Source organism: Sciurus carolinensis, chromosome 14 (assembly GCF_902686445.1).
Source record: "Sciurus carolinensis chromosome 14, mSciCar1.2, whole genome shotgun sequence".
Classification (NCBI taxonomy): domain Eukaryota; kingdom Metazoa; phylum Chordata; class Mammalia; order Rodentia; family Sciuridae; genus Sciurus; species Sciurus carolinensis.
Genome location: NC_062226.1, coordinates 8296439 through 8318492, shown reverse-complemented (window position 1 = coordinate 8318492; position 22054 = coordinate 8296439). Strand labels below are relative to the sequence as shown.

Here is a 22054-nt window from a genome sequence, read left to right as displayed (position 1 = left end):
AGCACTAGTGTTTACCTATCTTCAGAAATGATTTTCAAAATATTTATCAGATAGCATATACAAAAACCAACCAGAACAGATGCAGACAGTATGCATGCATAACTTCTGAACATTGACTCTAACATTGATTCCTAGGTTACTGCTTTTTTCCTGATGTTCTTGATGATTTTCCTGATTTTCTTGCAAGTTTATCTTCTCTTAACTTTAAATACTTTGTTGCAGTAATATTTGGAGACAGAGTTCACAAGATTTCTGGAAATAAGTCTAAGTAAGTTTATTTGGCTCATGAAACAAAGCATTTGATAGTGAGCAGTCTACAGCTGGGATTGTAGCTTAATGTCATATGAATGCTAGTCTCTCTCGATCTTCTTGCTTTGCCAGCTTTAGTATTTGCTTGTCACTTCATAGACACATAATGGTGGCTGAACTTCTAAATTTCAGGTCTGCTTAGAGGCGGAAAGAAAATCAGCAAAGCACTTAGAAAAGCACACTCAATTAGAAGTCCTAGTGAACTCTGTAAACAGTCCTTTTCCAGAATTCCCATTCAATGACTTCTACTCACTTATTGGCAAGAAGTTGGTCACATGACCATGCCTAGCTTAATTACTGGCTGAGAGAAAGATTAACAGGATGGTGTGAGCCAATTATGAGTCATCCACTGCAGCTGAGTTGAAGGTCTACCTCCCTTGAAACCAAGGGATTTCTCCTCCTAACTGAATTTTTTTGGGGGGTGGGGAAGAGTAAGGGAAGTTCCCTATCTTGGAGGCACTGGTAGAGGGAGTGGGCTTCAGTTGCGCATAAAAGGGGTAGGAACATACACACTTGAACCAGAATCTTTTTAAAAAGTCATTCTGCACCCATCCCTATTTCTGTGCTTCAATATCTTTTTTTTCCTTTGGCTGTTTTCTAGAATTCCCGTGTAGACTTCGGAAAGTCGCAGCCTCCTCGCTGAACACCCTTCAGTTCTAGAGTCTAAGAAGCAGCAAGACAGGCATACACCTGGGAAACTGGGCACTTTAAGCCAAGACAGAAACAACATCAAACAAGTACGTGTGACCCAACAAGAGAATTCATCCTAAATCCAGAAGCCACCAAATCCATGAAGCTGCCTGAATTTCAGGTATGAATTAACACTTAAACGAAGTGGGATCTTGGCCTCTGAACAGATCCAAAGGTACGTGGCGGCTGGGGTCCCACACACCACTAAAAACTTACCTCTCTTCTACACTAATGGAGAGGGAAAAGGCAGGGTTGCTGGGGTGGCAGAATTGGAAGCCTCAGGAAACGCTCCTGTCCCACCACCTCTACGACGCCGCTGCCCAGTACAATGCCAACCACAGAAGGGACACTGGTCCTTTGGCTGAACATTTACTGAACATCTACTACACGCCAAAGAGTGGGGTGGGCGCTGTTGGAGGCTGACCCAGATTCTGACATAAAGTCGGTTACAAGGCCTGAAATAGGTCAAGGTTTTTAAAGGGTTTAGAACCCCGCACCGGCGCCCCAATTTCCATCACTAGACTCAGCCCCTAAACCCAACTTACTTGCGCCAGCCCGCACTGCACACGCGCGGACACCTCGGCGTCCGCTCCTGACGCCCCGCCCAGAGCGTGATCCCGCATGCGCACACCGCTCTATCGTTGAAGCACCTCCGGAAGCACTGGCGGTTTCGGGGGCGGAACCGAGAAGTGTTTCCGGGGGCGGGAGGCGCAGGCTGAGGCTGTCGCGGCGGGCAACGGCTTGAAGAGGCCTGGCGCCGGCGGTGGAGCGAGTGCCTCGGGCGGGGAACGTGAGACGCGGAGCCCGTGGCAGGTATGGCGGCGTTGGGACAGCTGGCGGTGAGGACGAGAGGAGGAAAAGCCGGGGGAGGGTTGAGGACTTCTCCACAGGCCCGGGCGCGCGCGCAGCCGTCCCCTTCGGGCCCAGCCCGTCGACCCGAATGCTGAACCCGCGCGGGCGGTTGGAGTCCCAGCGCCCCACGTCTGACTCTCCCGGTCTCTGGCCTTCCTGGTGCGCTGACGGCGACACCGAGGTTCCCCCACCCCCCGCCCGGGCAGCTTCTCGCCAAGGTCACCCCGCGGCAGCGGAGCTCGGTCGGCCAGAGCGCTTAGAGATCCCGCCCCCGTCCGTCCGTTGGTCTTTCGGGGCGCGGGGTGGGCGCGGCTTGGCGACCTGGGGTTCATGCCACCCGGGCGAGGCCTGGCGAGCCGAGGCTGGAGAATGCCTGCGCCAGGACTTCTCTGATCTCCATTTCCTTCTGTTTCACCCCTGTGGCTATCTCTGTCACCTGTTGTCACCTGTCCCTTTTTGTCTCTTGTCATGGCCCCTGTCAACCTCGTATTTCTCGCCGCTTTACCTCTCTTGCGATGTCTCTATGTGTCTGGATCCTGTCTTTATTTCTGTCTCTACCTTGCTTCTCTGTCTCTTGACCCTGTCTCTGTCACTCGTCCCTTTCTCTCATTCAGGGCTTGGATGTCATACCGACTTTTCGGCCATCTGTTTGTTTTTCACTTTCTGATGATTTTGTCTCTTTCTCTCTCGTTTCTGTTTCTCCTAACTGGGTTTGTCCAGGCGGGGCGGGGCAGGCCTGCCCGGATCTCTGAGCCATGAAGGTGACTCATGACCCCGTGAAACTCCCTGCACTGGTGACATTCTCAGTAACCCGACCGCAGTCTGGCCTCAGTTCTGACAGGTGCCACCCACCCTAAACAAATGTCAGGGTGCAGGAGCACCTGGTGGACCGACAGGAGGCCCATCTCAGGGCCAAAGCACCTTGATGAATCTTTGTCTTTTGTTGCCTGTGGTTTTCTAGGCGCGCACAGCGTCCCACACCCCTTTGTTTCATCCACCTACCCCTAATGTCCTCCAGGTCTCTCAGGAACCTACTCTTTGAGTTAGAACTGTTCAGCCAGGCCTTTCTACGGGCTGAAGAAGGGTCAGGTTGAGATCTGCCTTTAGGGATCTCGGAAGGGTAGAAGAATTTCTAGGCCAACTATATACTTAGCTCAGGGGCTGTGCCACTGTCCAGTTAAATAAGGAGAAACGTGTTAATTAGGGGTCATTCCCTGCTTTACCAAAGTACCACTTTGGAATACACCAGACACAAAGACAGATATTGTTTGAGACCTCTGAAATGACCTAAAATAGGCAAATTCATAGAGATAGGAAGTAGACTGAGCTGTAGTGAAAGTTTTACTCTATGGATACAAAGTTTGATAAGAAAGTTCTGGAAATGAATTGTGCTGATGGTTGAGCAACATTGTGAAGGTTCTTAATGCCACTGAACTGTACACTTAAACACAGGTTTAATGGTTTTTTGTTATCTATATTTTACAAAGTGCGCACACAAAAAGTACTCACTGGAGCCTCCTGAAACAAGTAGGCTCTTTTGAAATGTAATTTTAAAAATTTGTTCTGTAATTGTTAGGAGCATTGCATGGAATCTGTGTTTATTCATGCCTACTCTTTAGTGGATTAACCTGAGGGCCTTAGAAAAGGAGTTTGTTTAAAATCTCCTTCAAGACTTCTACTTGGAGCAGATTCCTATCCTGGCTCTGCTCCTACCACCTTTCGAATCAGTGCAGAAATCTGCCTGAGGAGGAAACTTAAGAAAATATTTTACTTTTCATATGAAGAAAACTTGTAAGTTCGAAAAAATAGCCCTTTAAAAAGATTATGTTATTTCCAATGGGAGATGCCTTTGTTTTTGTTTTTTGTTCTTTCATTTAAACTTTCAGTTTGCCTTGACGGTAATTTATCAAACTTTTTTTTTTAATGCTCTTTTTTTAAATCCATTTTTTATTCTTTGAAAGAGAAGATTCAATATCTATATCAAGGTATAGTAGAAAATACATACCTGTCTTGAGTGACACTTTATTTTTAATAAAGACTTGGCAGGAGCGGGGGAAAGAGTTTTCTTATTTAGTCTCTCTCTTCTTTTTTTTTTTAATTTATTTTTATTGTAAACAAATGGGATACATGTTGTCAAACTTTCTAATTAGTACCATATTTCATTGATTTAAATGCCATCAATTGTTTTATGTATCATCAAGGAGAGAAAAACACTACCAGTTAAACTACAGTTAACCTACAACAAAACGCTTTGCTATCATTTTAGACTTTCTATTTTATTCTTATTGGAAACATTTGACTTTCTTAGACTTTAAAAATGATATCAGTGCATTTTCTAATGCATGTATAAAAAGAGGAAAATATGTAAAAATAAATTGATTAAAGTGCTCATTAAACTTAACATTCTAACCCTAGCTTTTCAGTCCAGAGTTGTGTCCACATGGTGTCATCCTTTGTGCCATCAGAAACATTGACAAAGCTCTCAAGAGAGCTCTAGCATTGTCTAAGGCAGTGGCAACTATTAAAACTGCCACCTGGTGATCACATCCTGATTTCAGAAATTTTAAAATGTGAAAAAAAGGGTGTTTTTTAAAATCAGTTGACTCAGTGCTTTATTTTCATGAACTTTACTTTTTCACCTTATTTGTAGTTAAAATAGACTTTTGTCTTACTTGTAATTGTTGAGAAAAAAACTTTTATATGTCGGTATGTAGTTGAAATGAGTGTTTCTGTTGAATGTCTTATCCTGAATTCTCATGCATATGAAGGTATAGTTAAAAGTCTCCTAGTAGGTTGGCACAGGCCTGTAATCCCAGCTATTTTGAAAGCAGAGGCAGAAGGATCACAAGTTCCAGGCTAGCTTGGGCATCTTAGCAAGACCTTGTCTCAAAATAAAACATACAGCTGTTTGCAGATGTAGCTTAGTGGTAGAGAATCCCTTGGATTCTATCCCCAGTATCACTAAAAACAAAAACAAACCAAAATAAAATAAAATAAAATAAAAATCCTTGATTTGATTGAAGTGTAATGGAAAAATGACTTATAACTGGAGGTTTAGTGTGTAGAACAATATCTTCTCTTTTGAATTTCAAAGTTTACCTTAAGGGAATGTTTTGTCTTAGAAGTTGTAAGACATTCAACTGTGATTTAAAATTGAAGGGAGCCATAAATCAAACTTCATAAAGTAGGTGACTTGTTTTTTAAAAATCTCAAAATGAGTTTATTAAGTTCTTTAAAGTATTCCAATTAGAAAAAGATATGAGAATGCTTACTGACAGTGGTCATGGACCAAAGGTACTTCATTATTTTAGAATGTTTTATTTTAACCCAGGACCTGGTACATGCTAGCTATGTTCTTTACCACTAAACTGCACCTCTTTCCCCCAAAGGATATTTTAATTCTGCAAAATTATAGTCATTGACCATTGTTCGTGTCCTAGTTTTAATAAAGATGTCATAATAATGTAAAAAGTTAACATTAAAGGAAATTGGGCAAGGGGTAGATGGGAACTCTGTATCATCTTTGCAAGACAATGTCTCAAGACTGATTTGAGACTCTAGCAAGATTGTGCCTCAAAAAAGATAAATAAAGCAATACAACCAAAAACACCGGTCTTGATTAGTTTTCTTTCTGCTACTCACACAAGTAGTGTTTACTAGGGAGGCACATGTACACAGTGAGTGGCACCAGCATCTCTTATATTTTCAACATGATTTTTTCCTTTCAGAAGTTGATGTGATTTAATTGGAAGCAAAACTGAGAAATGAATGCCTCTTCCTCATTCATTCATATTGTTTTGATGGCCATGGCATAAGGAACTTTATCCCAGGAATACAACTTTGCAGTAGGTAAGCTATAAAGTTGCCTTTAATAGAATTTTTTAAACTATTTACTGGAATAGTTTCTCTTTTCAGCAAAAATAGTAATGTAATTTGTCAAGATTCTTAATGACTCTAGACCAGGTGATTCTTCTCCTCCAAAGAGGAGATATTGCACATTTAAAGGCCAATCACTGCCGTACTTTGCACTGTCAAAGCATTTAATTTCAGGGAAATTTTAAAAAATTTAACTTAGGAGTTTATTAGACTTGTAGTTACACTTCTGTTTGAATCTTGACATGCCCCTTATAAGATGGGTAACCTTGGACGGGTCTTTTAATCTGAACTCCAGTATACTTCTCTTTAAAATGAGTATGATAATGGAAGGAGGTTGTTCAAGACCCATTTACATAGTATGCTTCATGGACTGTAAAGCATTTGACTTAATATAAAGACTTTGGTAGGCATTGGGTGTTGGTTTTTTGTACATTTGTGCCAGACTTTAAATTTACTAAAGCAACATTTACTGTGTTTAAATAGCAAGCATGCAAATTACCATATGCTCTGATTAAAGAAATCTCTGGAGGGCTTCAAGACAAGTAGCTGGTGGGTCTGCTACCCTGTTATATTGCCTTATCTGTGCTTCTAGGATGTTTAGTTCTTGTTTAAATGGTGTATAAACTTGATGTATATTCTCAGCTGAATAATGGATAGTGGCTACTATTAAACTCATGAGAGTTGGAAGGAATCTTGGAGGTCTTCTGGTTCATTCTTCAATATTGTTGCCCTTTATCTTCTGCTTTAAAAAAGCTGGATAGCTATCATGAAGGATGGATGGAATTGTTGGGATTGTTATATTTGTTTTAGAAAAACTGTTGCTGTTAGATTTTTTCCTTAATTGTTTGTGAGATAAAATAAATTGCTAATATTAAGTCTGAGGCTGGTGAAGTCCCTGGAGTATAGGAATGTATTGCTCATAACCTAAATTATAGATTATTTAGGCTATTTACGAAAATGACATTCCCTTTTACCTTCTATACTATCCCATCTCTCAGACTGTACTGGGTCTGAACAGGTGCTTTGAATTTAAATCTCAACTTCACTATTTACTAGTTATGTGACTGTATTAGTCAACTTCGCATTGCTGTGAATAAAATACCTGACAAGAAGCAGAAGTTTATTTTAGGCTCACTGTTTCACAGATTCAGTTCATGACTGGCCAACACCATTGCTCTATACCTGAGGTGAGGCAGAACATCATGGCAGAAGGGTGTAGTGGGGAAAAGTTGCTCAGCTCGTGGCAACTAGGACAGGGAATAGGGGTGCAGGAACAGATGCAGGTCCCCAGAGACCTACTTCCTCTAGGCACACCTCACCTGTCTACAGTTATCACCCAGTAATCCTTTCATATTATTAATCCATTAAATGGATTAATTCACTGATAAGGCTACAACTCTGATAATCTTTTTACCTCTGAACATTCCTGCATTGTAACACTTGAGCTTTCTGGGGACATTAAAGATCCAAACCATAACAATGACCTTAGACAAATAGAGTCGTCCTCTTTGTCACCTATTCTGTATAATAAAAATAAAAAGGACCTAACAAATGGACAGGTGATTTGCCTAAACATTGTAGTATGGTCTGGGCAAAGCACATTATATACAGTCAGCCTTCTGTATCTATGAGTTTTACATCCATGGATTCAATCCACCTCATGTTGCAAATATTCAGAAAAAAATTGCAGCCATACTAAACAAGTACAGACTTTTCTTTCTTGCCATTATTCCCTAAACAATGCAGTATAACAACTATTGACCTAACATTTACATTGTATTTGTTATTATAAATAATCTAAAGATGATTCAAAGTATTCTTGAGGATATGTATAAGTTACATGCAAATACTGTGATACCATTTTATACAGGGGACTTGAGCATCCATAGATTTTGAATTTTGAGGGGGTTCTGGAACAATCCCCTATAGATAATGGGGAGAAAACATTTATATAAATATATATTTTTATATGTATAAATGCATACATATGTATTTTAATTAGCCTCTCCATCAGACTTCTTTTGCTTTAGTCCATCAACAGATTGACCTTCTTGAACTATGTTTTATAGCTTCTCACTCAGAACTTCTCAGTGCTTCCCCTAGCGCCCCCCACACTTAATGGTCAAACTCAACCTTCAATAGGATAATCCCATTTGTCTTTTCTTGATTTGTCTCCCACCACTCAACTGCCACTTGTAAAAGGAAGTACAGGTAATGATCTGTGTATTACCAGGGTTGGTCTTGACTGGAAGAGAGCCAAGGAGATCTCTTGAAAATACTTTTTAATGGCAATTTTACCATAATCTAAGATCTTGCATTCCATGTAATGGGACCAGTAACCCAGTTTCTTCAATATACCATACTCACAGTGCACTCTAGCCATGGGGGACTAAAGCAAATAAACAAGAATGCCATGTGACTTACCATTTTCTTTCTGTGTTAATAAATGAGATTGGCTTATAGTTTTTTCCTTTGTTGCCTAGTTTTGATACCAGGATTTCACCTAACATTAATTAGCAGATTTCTCCTGCCCTTGTTTTCTTGCCCCCCCCCAACTTTTAATATTTCTAGTTTTATTACTTTGTATAATCACATGTAATCAAATGTGCCCTGTTTTGGGGAATTAATTTATTAAAGTTCTCTGTGACCTATATAAATTTCTTCTTTATTCTATTTTTAATTCAGGCAGCTTTTTTTTTTTTCATATCATCCCACTATTTTATAATTCAAAGAGACCATGTTTTCATAAAGTTGATGGAAAACATCAATTTAAGAAGTGTTATCTAAAATGTATTTTTGCCTATCCCTTGTCATTACTTTCTTTTTTGATATTGTAGAATCTATTTGCAGACCTTTGTTGATTGTTTGCTTTTTTTTTTTTCTTGAGGGAAGCATTCTGTTTAGGACTGAAATTTTACTCTGTGAATTGTTTTGTGGTCCCTCATTGCACACTTGAATGTTGTTACCTTACTTAGTTTATAAGCTGGATGTAGGGTGGAACCATGTTGACAGCAGGGTTTAGCTTGAGTGTAATAGCTGGGCTCTGTGGTAGGCCTCAGGCACTCTCCAGAGTGCTTGGGTTTTGTGCACTTTCTTTTGTGCTGGTGAAATTGTGATACTAGGATAGGAGCCTCTGTTGTCTCTTGGGCCCAGCTGACAAAGGATGGGTGGTTACACCTTCCTGAGTGACTAAGCCCCACCCTCTGGTTAAGATTTTTTCCTGCTGAGGCAATGTGCAACCTTTGAGATCCTAATATCACCACTTTTGAATGTTACCAATCTGCAGCACCTGTCTGTCCCATGGCCCACCCTACCCCTGGCTTTTAGTTCTGGGCCCTCCAAATGAAGGGGTGTTCTAATCCTTCTTGGGAATTACTGCTACTATACAGGATTGCCTGGAGCAGGAAGTGAAGTTGCAGTGTCTCCGTTCAGTCTGGATCAATATCCACTATATTTTTAATTTCTTAAAGATTGGGCCATGTAGATAACACTGTTCCCTAAGTTTTAGGGCTCAGCCTAATTTTTCCATATTTCTGTAAGGATGTGGTAGATGAGAAGAATTATATTCCTATCTTCAAGTTGTCTTTTTACTCTGATGACACCGAATTATATAGTAGTGAGTCATATAACTCTCTAGAGTATGCCAGGTGCCCCCTCTGAATTCCTTGTAGGTTTGTGATTCTCTTATGGTACTTTCATCAGGCTTTGCCTTGAGTAACAGTGTTGTACACGTGTGTTTTATCTGCCCTACCAGATTTAAACTCTCCAAGGACAGCAGTATATCTCCATAATACCTTGTGTGTTTTATGGGATTTTTCTTAGTTGATCTTCTAATCAGCTGAAACACCAACTATACTAAATATAGGTTGCAGTTGCTTGTGAGTGTGTAAATATTGCTAGACAGCAGGAAAACCTGTAAGAATTTTAGACTTTGCATGTTACTAATATCAGAGAATATGAAGAAATGCTACATTTACCCAAATTTAAGGCAGAGGTCAGATACTTAGTAAATTTCAAGGACCATTACCACCTTGACACAGTTAAAAATAAAATATATGAAAATATTTTCCAGTTTTTTTTCCTTTTTGGTAAAATATATATAACTTTAAATTTGCTATTTTAACCCTCTTTGTTTGGTGATGCTGTGGACTGAACCCAGAATCCTATGCATGCTGGGTAAGCACTCTACCATTGAGCTATATCCTCAGCCCCATGTTAACCATTTTTTAGAGTATGGTTCAGTGGTGCTAATTACAATCATTGTTGTACAACCAACACTACTATTTTGAAATTTTTTTCATCATCTCAAACAAAAGCTGTACCTGTTAAGAAATAACTCCCCATTTCCTAATCCCCCAGTAAATGTATCTATCTTTATTAATTTGCCTATTTTAGATATTTCACATTTGTCCTTTTATGTCTGGCTTTCAGTGAGCATATTGATTTCAGTGTTCATGTTGTAGAACATCAGAACTTCATTTCTCTTTGGGACTGAATGACATTCCATTATTTAGAGATACCACATTTTGCTTATCCATTCATCTATTGGTGAACACTTCGGTTGTTTCCACCTTTTGGCAATCTAGTGAATAGTGCTGCTGTGAATATTGGCATATGAGTATCTGAATCCCTATTGTTTGGGATACATACCTAGCAGTAGAATTGTGAAGTATATGGTAATTCTTTGTTAAACATTTTGAGAAACTGCCAGACTTTTCCCAAGCAGCTACTCTATTTTGCATTTCCATCAGCAGTATAATGGACATTTTATTTTCTCCACATCCTTGTCAGCACCTTTTCTATTTGTTTGTTTTTTATTATAGCCATTCTAGGAGGTGTGGAGTGGTTTCTCATTGTGATTTTGCCTAATGGCTAATGTGACATCTTTTCTTATGCTTATTGACCATTTGTATATTTTCTTTAGATAATACCTGTTCATGTTCTTGAACAAAATTTATCATTTTGTTATTGTTGTAGAAGGAATTCTATATATGTTCTGGATGCTAGATTAAACTCTTGTCATATATATGATTTCAAATGTTTTCTTCCATCTTATGGGTTGTCTTCATTCTTGATAGTGTCTTCTTTTTAACTGCTGGGGACCACACTCAGGGCCTCATGCTGAGCTATACCCCATCCCTTGATAGTATCATTTGGTTCCCAAAATTTTAAATTTTAATGAAGTCTACTTTATTTAAATTTTGCCCATACTAAGAGTTAATATTTCACCTCTTACATATCTGTAAGTCTTATATATATATGTGTGTGTGTGTGTGTGTGTGTGTGTATAAATATATATATATGAATATATATTTTTTCTAGTTGTAGATGGGGCACAATATTTTTGTACTGTTGTACTTTTGGTGCTGAGGATCAAACCCAGTGTCTCATATGTGCCAGGCAAGCGCACTACCACTGCCCACAACCCCAGCCCTATATGTAAGTCTTTGATCCTATATTTTTAGAAATGGCATAAGGTAAGGTAAGGGTCCAGCCTTTGAGTTCCTTTTGCATGTGGGTATATAGTTTCCCCAGCACTGTTTGTTTAAAAAAAACTGTTCTTTTCCCATTGAATGGCCTCAGCACCCTTATCACAGTTCAGATTGGCCATAGACGTGAAGGTTTATTTCTGGGTTAGGTTCTATTCCATTGCTTTCTATGCTCATCTTTTTGCCATTACCACACTATTTTGATTACTGTAGCTTTGTAATAACTTCTGAAATTGGACTTCCAACTTTGTTCTCCTTGCTCTGCCTCCCCACACATTGTTTTGCTATTCTGGGTTCCTTGAAATTCTATGAGTTTTAGGATACAATTTTCCATTTCTGCCAGAAATGCCCCTGGGTTTTTAATAGGACTTGCACTGAATCTTGTGTTAGACAGCTTTTTGTTGCTGTGACCAAAATAAGTGACAAGAACAACTTAGAGGCGGAAAGATTAATTTGGGTTCACAGTTTCAGAGGTTTCTATCCCTTGTCAACTGGCTCTGAGGCAGAAACATCATGATGAAAGGGCATGGTGGAGGGAAAGCTGGTCAACTTATGGCAGCAGGGAAATAGGAGTGGAGAGAAATCATCCCAGGGCACACCTTCAGTCACCTACTTTCTCTGGCTAATTCCCCCCTCCCCAGTAGTTTACTCAGCTATCAATGAACTAATCCATTAAAAGGATTAATCCACCAATGAGGTCAGAGCCCTCATGATCCAGTCATTGCCTAAAAGCCCCATTTCTGAATTTTGCTGCTTTGGGGACCATGGTTCCAACACATAAGCTTTTGGGGGCTATTCCAGATTCAAACAATAACAAACCCATGTATCATTTTGGATAATATTACTATCTTAACAATATTAAATCTTCCAGTCCACAAACAGATGTCTTTCCATTTATTTGCTGATTCTTTAATTCTTACACAGACTTGGTAGTTTTTAGTATAACATTTTTGTTTTGTTGTTTTTACCTTCTTGGTTAATTCCCAAGAATTTTATTCTTTTTGATGTTACTGTGAGTGGAATTGTTTTTCTTAATTTTCTTTTTGGTTCCTTCATTTTAGTGAATAGAAACTCAACTGATTTTTGTGTGTTAATATTGTATTCTGCTATTTTGCTGAGTTTGTTCATTCTAACAATTTTATGTGGCATCTTAAGGATTTTCTGTAAACAATGTGATCTTTGAACAAAGATAATTTTTGCTTCTTCCTTTCCAATTTAGATGCCTTTTATTCCTTGTAAGCAAGGAATAAAACTTCTAGCTTTGGCTAGAACTTCCAATACTGTGTTGAGTAGAAGTGGTAAAAGAAGGCATTTTTGTCTTATTCCTGATTTTGGAGGAAAGGCTTTCATTCTCTCACCATTGAACATATTGTTATTCTTGGGTTTTCATGTATGGCTTTTATTATTATTGAGACAGTTTCCTTCTACAGGGCTCCCAGTTTCTCAAATGTTCTTATCATGGAAGAGTTGAATTTTGTCAAATATTATTTCTGTTTCAATTGAGATGATCATGTGGAGTTTTCCCCCTTTTACTCTGTTAATGTGATATATTAAGTAATTTCCTGTGTTGAATTATCCTCATATTCCAAGAATATTTTAGTCAGTTTTTTTCACTGCTGCTACTAAAAGACCCGACTAGCACAATTGTAGAGAAGCAAAAGTTTGAGGACCCACGGTTTTAGAGGTCTTAGTCCTAGAAGGCCGGCTCCATTTCTCGGAGCTCAAGGTGAGGCAGAACATTATGGCAAAAGAGTGTGGCAGAGGGAAGCAACTCACATGATGATCTAAAAGCAGAGAGAGAGATCTCTACTTTCCAGATACAAATATATACCCAAAGCCACACCACCAATGCCCACCTGCCTTCAGTTACCACTCAGTCAATTCCATCAGGTGATCATTTCACTGTTTGGGTTAAGATGCTCATAACCAAATCATTTCCCCTCTGAACCCTCTCACATTGTCTCATACATGAGCTTTTGGGAGACACCTCATATCCAAATCATAACAAAGAATAAAACCCACTTGATAATGGTGTCTGATCCTTATAATATGTTTCTGATTTTGATTTAATAGTATCTGGATACAAAGCAAAAATGGATAGAATTTGAAGGAAGAATTATAGTTTTACAACAATGTGGAAACTTCAATACGTAACTTTTAACAATGAATAGAAAAACAGACCGATATCCCTTAGGAACATTGTTAAAAGTGGAGCATTGAAGTCTTCACTACTTCACTACTTATAAAATTATATTTCTCCCTTCAATTTTATCCATTACTGCCTCTTATAAGTTTGGAGTTCTCTTGTTAGGTATATATATACTTATTATTGTAGAATATCTTCTTTTTTAAAAAATTTTTAGTTATAAATGGACATAGTACCTCAATTTTATTTATCTTTATGCAGTGCTGAGGGTTGAACCCAGTGCCTCACATGTGTTAGGCAAGGGCTTTACCACTGAGCTACAACCCCAGCCCATAGAATATCTTCTTGATGGATGAAATCTTTTTACTGTATAAGGTCCTTTTGTCTCTTGTACCGTTTTTTACTTAAAATCTATTGTTTCTGATAATGCAGCCATCCTGTCTCCTTTTGTTATTCTTTAAAAAATTTTTTTTAGTTGTCCATGGACCTTCATTTTCTATATTTATTTATTTATATGTGGTGCTGAGAATCAAACCCAGTGCTTCAAACATGCTAGGTAAGCGCTCTACCACTGAGCTACAACCCCAGCCCTCCTTTTGTTACTCTATACATGGATTTTCTTTGTCTGCCCTTTCACTTTCAATCTTTTTGTATCTTCATATCTAAAATGAGTCTAAAAGTTTAAAATGGCATATAAATAAGTCATGTTTTTTAATCCATTCTGATAGTCTCTGAGATTAACCCATTTATATTTAAAGTGATTACTGATAAGGATTCATTTCTGCCTTTTAGCTGTTCATTTTATGTCATATATTTTTCCCCCAGTTCCTCTATTACTCTCTCCCTACCCTTTCAACATGTATGGTTTTTCCTCATTTTTTTGCAGTATACTTTTTAAATTAGTTTCTTAGTTACTCTGAGGTTTACAATGACCATTTTAAACTTTTAAAAACCTAGCTCAAATAATAGCAAGTAGTTTCAACATATATACTCTGCTCCTGCTTATCTCCTGTCCTCTGCCTTCATATTGTTATTGTCACATATTGCATTTTTATATATTGTGCCCTTGTTAACATAGGTTATAATTATTGGTTTATGCAGTTTTCTGTTAAATCATGTTTGAAAAAAAGGAGTTATATGCCAAAAGTACAATAATAGTGACTTTTATATTCACCTATGTAGTTACTTATCTTTACCAGTATTATTGTTTTCATGTAGCTTTGATTTTCAGTCAGATTCTTTTGTTTCAGCCTAAAGGAACCCCTCTTAGCATTTCTCATAGGGCGGGACTACTGGTAATGCTGGTAATGAATGCTTTTAGTTTCTGTTTACCTGGAAATGCCTTTATCCTTTTTTTTTTTTTTTTTTTTTTTTAAGGTACTTGGGATTGACCAGGGTTACTCTACCTCTAAACTACATTCCCAGCCCTTTTTACAATTTTTTTTTTTTTTTAATTTTGAGACTGGATTCCACTAAGATGCCCAGGCTGTCCTCAAGCTTGTGATCCTCTTACTTTAACCAGATAGCTAGGATTACAGACATGCACCAACACATCAAACTTAAACTTGTTTTGTTTTGTTTGGGATTTGAGTTTGGGTTTTTCCTGCATTGGGATCAAGCCCAGGGGCCTCATACATACTAGGTACATGCTGTACCGTTGAGCTACATCCTAGGCCCCGTGACCTCTCTGGTTTCTGATGAGAAATTGGCTGCTAATTTTATTGAGAATCATACTTGTGACTAGTAACTTCTCTCCTCCTGTGTTTGAGGTTCTTTTTATCTTTGGCTTTCTAAAGTATGATTATAAAGTGGCTCAGTGTGGATCTCTTTTAACTTATCCTACTTGCCATTTGTTGAGATTCTTGGATGTGTAAATTCATGACCTTTATTAAATTTTGAAAGTGTTTGACCATTATTTCTTTAAATTTTTGTAGCTCCCTTCTGTGTCTCTTCTATTTCTGGGACTCCTGTGGTATATATATGTTTAATCATGTTTCACACATCCCACTTTTTGTTTTTGTTTTTCTTCATTCTTCTTTCTTTCCTCATATTGGATAATTTCAGTTGCCTTTGTTGATTTTTCCCCCCTACTGCCTCCCCAAATGTGCCATTGAATGCTTCTTGGGAATTTTTAATTTTATATTCATTTGCTAGGGCTTCTATAACAAAATACCATACTGGTTACTTAAATTTATTTTCTTACAGTTCTTGAGGCTAGCAGTCCAAGATCAAGGTGTTGACTTATTTGATTTCTCCTGCAGCCTCACTCCTTGGCTTTCAGATGGCCACTTCCTCACCAGTGCCTCATCCCATGGTCATTTCTTTGAATGTGTACATCCATGCTACCTCTGTTTATGTCCAGATCTCATCTTCTTAAAAGGATACTAGTCATGTTGTGCTAGAGCCCACCAAAATGGCCTTATTTGAATTTAATCACTTCTTTAAAGTACCTATTTCCAGGAGTCACTCTGAGGTACTGGGTAATAGGACTCAATATTTGAATTGAGCAATTCAACGAGTTACACAACTATTGTGCTTTTCAGCTTCACAATTTCTATGTGTTTCCTTTTTTTTGCCTTATTGATGTTTTTCTCCTGATTTCCTTTAGTTTTTTTTATCCATAGATTTATTCAATCCTTTGGGCATATTTAAGACAGTTGATTTAACATCTGTTATTAGTAATTATATCTTGATTTATTTTCTGTTACTATAACAAAATACCCAAGACCAGATAATTTATAAAGAATAGAAATTTATTTGACTCATAGTTCTGGAAGCTGGAAGGTCCAGGAGCATGATGCTGACATCTGCTCAGCATGTGGCGAGGGCCATCCTGCTGCATCATAACATGAGATGGGACACTACATGGCAAGAGAGAGACAGCAAGTATGCAATCTCAGATCTCAATCTTCTTATGAAGCCATTAACACCATCATGGGGCCCTCAGCCTCACGACTTCATCTAATCCTAATTACCTCCCAGAGGCCCCACCTCCAAATACCGTTAGCATATTAATTTGGGGATTAAGTTTCCAACACATGAACTTTTGGGGGATACTACAAACCATAGTAAAAGTCTGTGTTTCAGTTTCCTCAGGATAGTTTCTTTTTTCCTGTGAATGTGCCATGTCTTCCTTTTACTATGTATGCTTCGTGACTTTTTGTGGAGATCTGGGCATTTTGAGTGTTGTAGCAACTCAAAATCAGATTCTTCTCCTCCTTAGGGATTTCTTGTTGTTGCTACTGGTTGAATCTGCAGTTGTCTGAAACTTTCCCAAAGTATTTTGCAAAGTCTGTAGTCTTTGTTACATGTAGTATCTGAAGTTTCCTTTCTTTTGTAAATATAGTTAGCCTGTGACCTGATAGAGATTTCCTTAAGAGTGTGTGTGTGTGTGTGTGTGTGTGTCTGGGTCGGGGTCCATCTGTTCCTAAATCTCACGATAGATGCCAGTGGGGAAGTCACTGTACCATGAGGAGGCCAAAACAAACCTGTGCAGGTCTGCCAGGCTGGCCAGAGTACACAGCCCCATGTTTGGAGGACAGGCTCCATACCGTGCATCCTGGCATCAGCCAGCTGCTCTAGGAATGCAGGCCTCTTTCCCACCAGCTGTGGCAGGGCCGAGTCACAGTGGGCGCACACACTGCTTTCTTCTGAGTTCAGCAGTCTTTCTCTTCATCCAGCATTCTCTTCATTGCTGTGTCTGATCAGTTTTCAGGGTTCTGAAATAGTAATCCCAGTCTTCTTTTTCCAGCTTCTCAATTATGTTGGTGGAGGAGCTTCCTACTCTATTTTCCATAACCTAATTTATGGCATTTACTTCTGTAGAACTGTTTTTAAATGTCTTCTTGTTTAGAATTCCACAACAGATACTTGAATTTTTTGAGGGAAAGGTGGGTTATTCAATAAATGGTGTTAGGAAAATAGGCTAGCTATTTTAAAAGAAAAGGGCTGGGTTCCAGCTATACTTTTCATAACTAAACTATGTATTAAGGTTTAAATGTTTTTTTTTTTTTTTAAATATTACCAAGAAAAAATAAAAATTCTTATGTTTAAAAAAGAAATTTGGAGTTTGGATTGCCTTTCTATGTCTGACATGAAACCCTGAAGCCATAAAAGGAAAGAGAATGGTTATTTTTCATGAATTTCACTGTGGTAAAAAGTTCTGTGTCAGCTAACAGAAGAAAAAATTACAACACAGGATAAAGTTAATTTCCTGAATTTACAAAATGATCTTAGAAACTAACATTAATTTCCCAGTTTATTTAAGCAAAGGATATGACTGATAATTTATAGAAAAAAGTACAACTGATGAGTAAACTTAAGTACAGAATATCAGTGTTATTCATAATTAGGGAAATACAAATTAAAATAGCAATGAATCATGGATTATTCCCTTACAAGATTTGCATCATTTTTTTCTGGTTTATTAATACCCAGTCTTGGTGAGGGTGTGGGAAATAGACACTGTCATTTACTGTTAGTGAAGGTGTGACTTGGTACAAACTTTCTGGAAAGAGTTTGGGTAATACATATCAGCATGTTCAAGGTGTAGCCCTTTGACCCAGCAACTCCACTGGTGGAAATTGCCCAGTAGATATTTTCAAAGGTAAGCCAACATAGTTGTGCACCAGTAATCATTGTAGCATTGCTTGTAATTTTAAAAACCCAGACAAGTGAAATTCTATGAGAACTGCTTATATGAGCCTGTATCCATGTACCAGGAACTATGTAGCCAAAAAACAGAATGAGTAGCTGTTGTGGGGCTAGTGTGGGAAGACCACAAACGACAAAGCTAAGTGTGGAATAAAAAGTGGTAATGAACCTATTTTGATGAGACTTTTTAAAGGATATATATGCTTTATTCTGATACGTGCACACAGAAATTTCTAGGAAGATGTATAGGAGTTTGTCAGTGGTAATTTTCATTGGATGAATAAATGAGAGCAAATTTTTAATACTTTGTGTAAAATTTTTTTATATGTACATGCATTGTCCTCCCTCTCTTTTTTAAATAGTTAACATCAAAATTCTACAGTGGTGATAACTACCAAAGAATTTGTTCACCCAGATGTAGTTGTCAGAATTTACATATAAACCTCCAGTCTATACAAATCTGAAATTACAATGTCTAAATAATCTCATGGTCTTTGTTTATAATTGTTGCAAAATGTTTTAAGATGTATAAAAACATAAATTAATAACATTATTCCAAAAACATAGTTTTCTCTTAAAATTATTAATGACTTATCTGGCATTTTGGCAACTTATAGGAGCCAGACTGAGGTGATGGGAAAAATACCACAGCCTTTAGAGTCATACTGACCCAAATTCATATCTCAACTTACTAAAAACTAACTTTTAACCTTGGGAAAGTTACTTAAAATAACTGAACTTAAGAATATCAAGCCCTACATTTGCAGAGTAATTATAAAGACTAAAGTAAAAAAAGATGTGCAGTCCCTAGCATATAATTACTCAAGAAACTTTCATTTCTTCTAGTCTCATCTCTCCTGTCCCTCAAGAATAACTTCCAGGGCTGGGGTTTTAGCTCAGTGGTAGAGCGCTTGCCTGGCACATGTGAGGCACTGGGTTTGATCCTCAGCACCACATAAAAATAAATAAAATAAAGGTATTGTGTCCAACAACAACAAAAAACAAAAAACCTCCAGTCTTGGTCTGAGTTGCCTGATCTCACACATAGAAGACATGGTATTAGTGATGAATTATTGTATTAGAGCAAGTGACAAGTAGCAGATATGTCACTTGCGTGTTTTTGTCTATTTTAATTTACTGTAGAGTTCATCATGTGCTGCTCTTGTTAAGAATCGTCTCTAATGCAGGACTCGCCCCATAAAATATATTTACTATAACAACACAGGTAATTCTTATTCTTTGTTGTAGCTTTATCTCTTAACTGATTGTTTAGTAGCAGAGACAATTTACTGTTTGTTACAATTTCCCCGTTGGTCTGTAAGTCATTTGGAGACCACCAGATAGAGTACCTTGCTTTGCAATTTCATCCAGCCTCACATCTTCAGAACCTCTTCAAGGGCTAAAATTCCCACAGCAGCTAGAGAAACTTGCATTGTTCAGGCCTCAGTGAGTACACCCCTTTGGTACTGAGAGACTGAAGGTACGATGTCCTGGCCCCATGTCTCCAGCCCCCTTGACCCTCACACCCTCCCTGGAATCTGTCCTAGCAGTCTCCTGTGGGATACTTGCAATTACCAGATTCATTCCTGCCTGAGTGCCTTTGCATCTGTGTTTCCTTCCTCCCACAACTGTTTTGTATGTTGATGGGGGAGGTTTGCTGGGGATCAAACTCAGGGCCTTGAGCATGCTGAGCATACCCTTTAGCATTGAGCTGTGCTCCCAGCCCTCTTCCCACAATTCTATTCTCCCTCCCTCACCACAACTTGTCAAATGTGAATTGAATCTGAGGCTTAAAAATCAGTTGTTTTCATAGGAATCATGTTTGTTTTGATTAGAAATACTCACTTTATTTTACCTGAAGGATTTATATAGGTTACAGATAAAATCACTATGGATTTTATTTTCTTACCCCCCCACGCAGAGGCAAATCAAGAGTTAATTCTTTGAAGGGTTGTGGGTGGCTCCTGCTTTTGACACCCTCACACCTGCAAGCCTTTCTCTAGAGAATGAATCTTCTACCCAATAGTGCCCATAGGTAAGGGGGATTTATGGAACTTTGGAACTTTCTTTAGCTTTTTCAGGTATAGACTGTTTCTCTTTGAGCTGGAATTAGTACTAACTTTTCTTTCTCTTGTAGCACTAAACAAGATTTGTGATGAAATGGAGCCTGGAACAAACTCTTTTCGAGTAGAATTTCCTGATTTTTCTAGCACCATTCTGCAGAAACTGAACCAGCAGCGCCAGCAAGGACAATTATGTGACGTCTCCATTGTTGTCCAAGGCCACATTTTCCGGGCACACAAAGCTGTTCTTGCTGCCAGTTCACCCTACTTTTGTGACCAAGTACTTCTGAAAAACAGCAGGAGAATTGTTTTGCCTGATGTGATGAACCCAAGAGTGTTTGAGAACATTCTCCTCTCTAGTTACACAGGACGCCTAGTAATGCCTGCTCCAGAAATTGTTAGTTACTTAACAGCAGCCAGCTTCCTCCAGATGTGGCATGTGGTGGACAAATGCACTGAGGTTTTAGAGGGAAACCCTACAGTCCTTTGTCAGAAGCTAAATCATGGCAGTGACCACCAGTCTCCAAGCAGCAGTAGTTACAATGGCCTGGTAGAGAGCTTCGAGCTGGGTTCTGGGGGCCATACTGATTTCCCCAAAGGCCAAGAACTGAGGGATGGTGAGAACGAAGAGGAGAGTACCAAAGATGAGCTATCGTCTCAGCTCACAGAGCATGAATACCTGCCCAGCAACTCGTCCACAGAGCATGACCGGCTGAGTACTGAAATGGCAAGCCAGGATGGGGAGGAGGGAGCCAGTGACAGTGCTGAGTTCCACTACACCCGGCCCATGTATAGCAAGCCCAGCATCATGGCTCACAAACGCTGGATCCACGTGAAGCCGGAGCGGTTGGAGCAGGCGTGTGAGGGCATGGATGTGCATGCAGCTTACGATGAGCACCAGGTCACTGAGTCCATCAACACCATGCAGACAGAGCACTCGGTGCAGCCTTCAGGAGTGGAGGAGGACTTTCCCATTGGGGAGAAGAAGGTAGAAGCAGAGTTTGATGAACAGGCCGATGAAAGTAACTACGATGAGCAGGTGGATTTCTATGGCTCTTCCATGGAAGAATTTTCTGGAGAGAGGTCTGATGGGAATCTCATTGGGCATAGACAGGAGGCTGCCCTTGCAGCAGGCTATAGTGAGAATATTGAAATGGTAACAGGGATTAAAGAAGAAGCTTCCCACTTAGGATTCTCAGCCACTGACAAGCTGTATCCTTGTCAGTGTGGGAAAAGTTTCACTCACAAGAGTCAGAGAGATCGACACATGAGCATGCACCTCGGTCTTCGGCCTTATGGCTGTGGTGTCTGTGGTAAGAAATTCAAAATGAAGCACCATCTCGTGGGCCACATGAAAATTCATACAGGCATTAAGCCGTATGAGTGTAATATCTGTGCAAAGAGATTTATGTGGAGGGACAGTTTCCACAGGCATGTGACTTCTTGTACCAAGTCCTACGAAGCTGCAAAGGCTGAGCAGAATACAACTGAGGCTAACTAAAAATAGGATCTGGCCCTTGAGTGGCATGCACAAAAATAAACTATGGTAATTAATGCAAATCTGGGCACAGATGATGCGTGCTACTTGCTATTATGAGAGAGGCTTAAAAAAAAAAAAAAAAAGGAAGATATTTCTGAAAGACCAGCTCTAAGTAGGCCAATTAAAAAATCTAATTCTTCAACTTTGTATGTTTCAGTCCTGGCCTGAAATGGGCAATGGGGATAAGTTAACCCACTGCCCAGCTGGCAAGAGAAACCTTCAAGCCAGTTGTGTTTGAGGCAGGTGGACTTGGTGATAGAGACACCTGCACTTGGAACTGGACTCCAGCCTACCAGTTCCATTGCAGTGGCAGCAGTTTTTGATCACTCATTATTACAAGGTCATGTTGAAATTTTATTTTGCTTTAGCTATAGATGCTTAGGAAATGTGGATTTGTTTTGGTAGCTGCTTCACTGAATGAAATGCTACTTATGTA

General features: G+C 39.0%; 2 protein-coding genes across 6 annotated transcripts in view; one reads left to right on the top strand and one right to left on the bottom strand.

Annotated features, from left to right (window-relative positions):
- The window catches only part of LOC124964793 (uncharacterized), a 66011-nt gene extending 49120 nt beyond the window's left edge, over positions 1–16891 (bottom strand). Inside the window, exons 1-2 of the mRNA XM_047525456.1 lie at positions 16801–16891; positions 1545–2057 (exon numbers count right to left, since the gene is read on the bottom strand). Coding sequence (XP_047381412.1) covers positions 1545–2057; positions 16801–16891 — 604 coding nt within the window. The remainder of the gene's footprint in view (positions 1–1544; positions 2058–16800) is intronic.
- Zbtb43 (zinc finger and BTB domain containing 43) lies at positions 685–21731 on the top strand. 5 transcript variants are annotated; one of them, XM_047524662.1, is made up of 5 exons: positions 1689–1812; positions 5580–5700; positions 19159–19240; positions 19937–20050; positions 20153–21731. In XM_047524662.1, the coding sequence occupies exon 5, from the start codon at positions 20176–20178 to the stop codon at positions 21577–21579; it is 1404 nt and encodes a 467-aa protein (XP_047380618.1). In that variant the 5' UTR covers positions 1689–1812; positions 5580–5700; positions 19159–19240; positions 19937–20050; positions 20153–20175; the 3' UTR covers positions 21580–21731. The 5 variants fall into 5 exon arrangements, with proteins under 5 accessions (XP_047380619.1, XP_047380620.1, XP_047380618.1 ...); XM_047524663.1 differs by lacking the exons at positions 1689–1812; positions 19159–19240; positions 19937–20050 and adding exons at positions 685–806; positions 911–1120; XM_047524661.1 differs by lacking the exon at positions 19937–20050.
- Positions 21732–22054: the final 323 nt, after the last annotated feature.